This window comes from Priapulus caudatus, unplaced genomic scaffold (assembly GCF_000485595.1).
Source record: "Priapulus caudatus unplaced genomic scaffold, Priapulus_caudatus-5.0.1 Scaffold1227, whole genome shotgun sequence".
NCBI lineage: Eukaryota > Metazoa > Priapulida > Priapulimorpha > Priapulimorphida > Priapulidae > Priapulus > Priapulus caudatus.
The window spans coordinates 37151-42996 of record NW_014578288.1 but is presented as its reverse complement, the minus strand read 5'-3'; the positions used below and the strand labels follow the sequence as shown (position 1 = coordinate 42996).

Genomic DNA, 5846 nt, shown 5'->3' with positions numbered 1-5846 from the left:
TATGTATTTTTCGAGCTAGACCTCGTCGCTCTCTCGTACTATGACAGGAATAAGATGAGAAAAGAGAGTTGAAAACAGATTTTAGCATGTGTAACCGTACCCCCAAATTATTACATATTATCCAGAGATAAGAACTAATATAGGATATCCTATATTATCTCTACTCCTGATATTATCAGGCATGAGAATAACTTAATCCACACCAATTTCAATATCATTATCTCTCGTGTATCTGTTTACTCCTTTGCTATGGAACTTCTCGTCTGCCAACTACCATGACATAAAGCACATTAAATGATCGAATATGACAAGCTACGTCGGAGACAACAAGTGGCGGGCGGAGTGATGGGGAGACTGCGCGAGACAGTTGGTAGTCTAAGAGACCGGTAATTACATTATTAATCAGATGGCTCACCTCTATGGCTGACACGCCATGATGACGGGCGTAGATGCTAGAGGTGTATTAGAGGAACAACGAACGGCGTGGCGTTCCTAGTCTCCGTCACGGCATTGCCACTTGTCGGACCATTCTCCCAGCGCTCTGTAAAGAATAACCTGAGTCACCCTGACACTGTATACATCTTCGCTAGTTGGACTCCTTATTCTCAATCACCACGTAACTCTATCTCAACAGACACCACAATTCGACAAACTCGCTACTTATTCCGATCTCCACTATATATGCTGCACACCCTGCAGTGCGGACTCACCGTTATTGCTGGCAGGGTGCAGGAGTACAGGACTCACGCTTATTTGCTGGCAGGATCCCAAACTCACCGTTTACTGTGGCAGGGTGCCAGACTTCCCGTTATTGCTGGCAGCGACCAAGACCACCGTCTTACTGCTGGCAGGGTGCTCAGACTTCACCGCTTATTTGCTGGCAGGTGCAGGACTCACCGTTTAATTGCTGGCAGACGGGCCAGTACATCACCGTTTTATTGCTGGCAGGTGCCGGAGATCACCGTGTAGTGCTGGCAGGGTGCCAAGACTCACCGTGTATTGCTGCAGGGTGCCCAGGACTACACCGTCGTACTGCTGGCATGGGTGCCAGGACTACCGTGTATTGCTGGCGGTGCCAGGACTCCACCGTGTATTGCTCTGGCAGGGTGCAGGGACATCACCGTTCATTGCTGGTACAGGATGCGCCAGTACTCACCCGTGTGTTATTGCTGGCAGGGTGCAGGACTCACCGTTTATTGCTGGCAGGGTGCCAGGGACTCACCGTTTATTGCTGGAGGGTGCCAGGACTCACCGTGTAACTGCTTGGAGGGTGCCAGGAACTCACCGTTGCATTGCTGCAGGGTGCCAGGACTCACACGCTTATTGCTGGTCATGGGGGGGAGGGTGCCAGTACGCACCAGTTTTATTGCTGCAGGGTGCCAGGACTGCACGTTTTTTTGCTGCAGGTGCCGAGGACTTCCACCGTTTATGGCTGGCAGGGTGCCCAGGGACTCACCGTTTATTGCTGCAGGGCGTGCCAGACTCACCGTTTTATTCTGGCACGGTGCCAGGCTTCACCGTATTGCTGGCAGGTGGCCAGGGACTTCACCGTTTATTGCTGCAGGGTGCAGGACTACGTTTATTGCTGGTCAGGGTCCAGGATCACCGTTTTATTGCGGCAGGTGCCAGGACTCACCGTTTATTGCTGGCAGGGTGCCAGGACTCACCGTTTACTGCTGGCAGGGTGCCAGGACTCACCGTTTATTGCTGGGCAGGGTGCCAGGACTCACCGTTTATTGCTGGCAGGGTGCCAGTAGACGCCACTGCGCGCTCGTCCGGTTCTCCGTCTGCAGCAGCTGGAAGTCGATGACGACGGGTTCGGCGAGGACGCCGCGCACGTGCGCGTTCCCATCATGCAACACCAGCGACACGACGGGGCTGTTGATGACGACGTCGGTCGCCGCGGCGATGCGCACGCTGTCGTCGTAGCGACGCGGCAACAGGCTGCCGAGCGTGCGGTACAGCGCGTAGAACACGACCGCCTCGTCGACGTAGTCTGCCGACGAAGGAAAGGATAGTGAGGGTGAGGGCGCGGTGTGGGGTCGCGGCGCCGGACTAAACCCCAGGGGCACTTTGACGTTGGCGATCGGTTACTGTGATGGTTACTGCGATTTTTAATTTAACAAAGATGACGACAGGGGGCCGTTCCACTACCGAATGGCAAGAGCTCACTGCTGCTAACGTTTCGCACTACTGCCAACTATTATTTACTTATGGAACTATTATTATATGGAACTATTCTTATATTGGGCTCCCGATGGTATTATGTATCAATATCTACAGTCCCGAGTTTACGGTCGGAATTCGGACGCTATTCTAACAATAAAATATCACCGATATTTCCTCCTTCATGCTCCTAGAAAGCACTGCCTACACCTTACCGTCATCGTAATGTTTACTCAAATCCCCTACGCCATGTTTTTTTACAAAATTAATTTGATCGTCCAACTTCCCGATCGGCTAGGCCTATTCCACGCGATCACAGCGTTCATTGAAATCACATACTCCTTGAAATTAAAACAAAAGAATTTGATCGTTCAACTTCCCAATTGTCTAGCCCTTCCGCGCGATCCGAAGCTCTTACCATTCTTCGCTGTGTCGTATTTCTTCGGCCGCGGTAGGTCTATGCTGGTAGACTTGTCAAACATGTCTGGGTTGCGCGGGTAGTTGTTGTACTTGGGAATCACAGAACCACTGATGTTGTGTTTCGGCACTGTGTCCAGTCCCACCACTCACTACCACTACTACCACTACCACTACTATTAAACTGACAACTATTAATTTACAACTAAATATTAACGTTAGCACTAATTAGCATTATTAATTTGATTGCGTCAGCGTGGCTCCCCCTACACTACACACTTACCCGTGTTCGGCGTGCTGTGAGCAGGACTGTAGGTGGGGCCACCGTACATCCGCGCGAGCTGGCCCGGGCCGACCTCGCCTGACCCCGCCGCCACGCCCGGCTTCGTCGGGATGTTCTTCCAGTCGTTCTTTGGCTTCTCCTCGACGACCCCCTCCCCCTCCTCCTCCTCCTCCTCGTCGGACGAGTGGGAGGAGGCGAGTTCCAGGTCAGCGTCGGAGAGTTCGCTGTCAGACTCGGGCACGGCGTGGTGACGATTGCGCTGCTGCTTGGGGTGACACACCTCACCTGTGTCCGCATCTACAGCAGACAAAGGTTGACGACCCCGGGTGAGAAATCACAGGTGACAGGTGCGATGTAGGTGAGAAATCACAGGTGACAGGTATGATGTAGGTGGGTAGGGTGACACACCTTATCTGTGTCCGCATCTACAGCAGACAGGGTTAACGACGCAGGTGAGAAATCACAGGTGACAGGTGTGATGTAGGTGAGAAATCACAGGTGACAGGTGCGATGTAGGTGAGAAATCACAGGTGACAGGTGCGATGTAGGTGAGAAATCGTAATGGTAAGAGATATGGCACAGGCGAATAACACTCACTATGAGATTCCTTATGAGGCATTCACTATATGAGGCATATACTATTCACTATAGTATAGTAGTAGAGGCATTATCACTAGGGTAACATCTAACACTCACTGTGGAAAACCGACATGTCATCATCACAACATAACAGGTAACGTTACTACACAACATGCAGTATATATCAATACTATACAATACGTATTGTCACTACACATCTAGCACTCACTGTGGAAAGCCGACACGTTGTTGTTCTGGTAGACGAGCGCGCCTCCGCCGCCGGCGCCCCCTGGAGGCCGCTCGCGACGCTCAGCAACGCTCGGCAGCTGACCGGACGTGCTGGTGCTCGTGCTGCGCCCGAAGGTGGCGCCACCGTCGGGCCGGTACAGCCGCGTGAGGCTCTCTGTCTTTCCCGTCGAGTGACTCGTCGTTGACGTCGTCGAGACGCCGATGTTGATTCGCTGCAGACCGTCGAGCGCGTGGTTGTGGTACGCGAGTGCTGACCTCTGCTGGCGGGAAAAACAACGAAAAAAGTTACGAAGCGGTCGACGGATGTCTGACGCCATAAACACAAAGTTATGGAGCGGTCGAGAGAGAGTGATCGACGTAAGTCTGACGGCACAAATAAAGAGGTGAATTGGTAAAAATCTTCAGGTATTTTGCTTGGAATCAGAAAAAGAGGGGAAGAGAGGAGGAAGTGGCCTATTTAGGGCCACATTAGGGGAATATTAGTGGCCTAACTTAGGGCCGAGAGAGAGAGAGAGAGAGAGAGAAAAGAAAGAGAGAAAAAGAAGAGAGAGCGAAAGAGAAATCTCAACTAATCAAGCGAGAGCTAGAGTATACCTGCGCTCTGCTTCCCGTGGGAGATACGTCATCAAACTCCTCCTCCTGACCGCGGCAGCGCGCCCATTGTCTGCTCAGCTCCACTCGTACCTGAGCGACGCAAACCAAAACAAGTGACCATGAAACCCGCGTTGCCGCGACAACGCGCCACGCGAAACATCGAAACATCGAAACTCCATTACCGACCACATGGCATGTGCGCAACCTTAAAGCTTAAGTGACGACACTCATCACGTTTCTGACAACGACCCCCCAGAACTTTGTAATGTACTCATGTTTCTGACAACGACCCCCCAGAACTTTGTAATGTACTTATCATGTTTCTGACAATGACCCCCCCCCAGAACTTTATCTGACGTAGAAGCTAACACGTTGTTCGGTGACCACCACCTACGCTCGTCACGCGCACACGCAAGTCTTATCTTTGCCTCGCTGTACCGAAGTCCGATCACTATGTGTCGCTTACCCGCTTGTTGAAGAGGCAGTGGAAGATGAGGATGGACAATCCCTGGAAGAGCGTGAAGATCGCAAACAGATAGTGGAACGTGTTGATGTTGCGGTTCACGGCGAGGAGGCCGAACGCCATCGTCGTCCCTAGCAACGGAAGCAGGATCACGCCGAGCTTCAGACCAGTCCTACGGAGAAACAGGAGAGGAGAATAGTTGCATGGCATACGCAGCCTAGAGCCTTACTATAACATTGATGTGTATATCAGTTACATTATTAGTGGTACATGAAGTAAATGGGATGTGATATTTGCGTGGCATATGCATCCCTAACCCTAACTAACAATAATGTAAAACATCAATTACATTATAAGTAATATATGCTGTTAAGGGGATGTAATAGTTGCATGGCATACGCATGCAGCCCTGACCCTAACTAACAATGGCGTGTACATCAGTCCCGTTATTAGCAATATATGATGTTAAGGAGGTGTGATAGTTGCATGGCATACACGGCATACCTAACAATGCTGAACTGGTACTCCATGTCTGTCTTGGTTGACTTCAACATCACCTGCATTGCCAGGATCAACGTGACGATGTTCATCTGAAACATGGACAGAACATGAAGTCAGGGGTACCATGAGCATACGTTTAGCTACGCCACACTAGCCAGGCCAAGTCTTTGCTCCTATTTGCGATACATCTTTTGTATCAGTCTAAGTGCTGGAAGTGTGATCGGCTTCACAAAACATATTTTTGGCGATTTATAGTGATTTCACGGAAAATGAAGTTTAGAGTTAAGTACACAATTTTACGTAACTGCTGGCACTACTGTGGGTTTCTATAAGGCAAATACTCACAGCTACAATGGCACAGACTGGCCCCACAAAGCTCCAGATCAGGCTGTCCTCGGTAGACAGCCAGCAACTGCGACAGAAAATAAAATACAACGTATAAAAACCCATTTTTATTAGCTATAACCGTCGAATGCAATGCAACCCTATATATAGGAAACATCACTGGTAACATACACAGATGCATGCATATGCTTAGTATCGGTAATTTATCAGTCGTGTAATTATTATTTATATTTATTGTATAATTATTTA

General features: G+C 50.1%; 1 protein-coding gene across 2 annotated transcripts in view; it reads right to left on the bottom strand.

The window, feature by feature from the left end:
• Positions 1 to 5715, bottom strand: part of LOC106815884 (cadherin EGF LAG seven-pass G-type receptor 1-like) — a 15983-nt gene extending 10268 nt beyond the window's left edge. Inside the window, exons 1-6 of one of the 2 annotated variants that reach the window (XM_014820408.1) lie at positions 5598 to 5715; positions 5256 to 5341; positions 4755 to 4923; positions 4289 to 4378; positions 3675 to 3954; positions 2867 to 3163 (exon numbers count right to left, since the gene is read on the bottom strand). In XM_014820408.1, coding sequence (XP_014675894.1) covers positions 2867 to 3163; positions 3675 to 3954; positions 4289 to 4378; positions 4755 to 4923; positions 5256 to 5341; positions 5598 to 5702 — 1027 coding nt within the window. In that variant the 5' untranslated portion in view covers positions 5703 to 5715. The remainder of the gene's footprint in view (positions 1 to 2866; positions 3164 to 3674; positions 3955 to 4288; positions 4379 to 4754; positions 4924 to 5255; positions 5342 to 5597) is intronic. The other variant, XM_014820409.1, reaches the window with a different exon arrangement.
• Between the last annotated feature and the right edge of the window lie 131 nt (positions 5716 to 5846).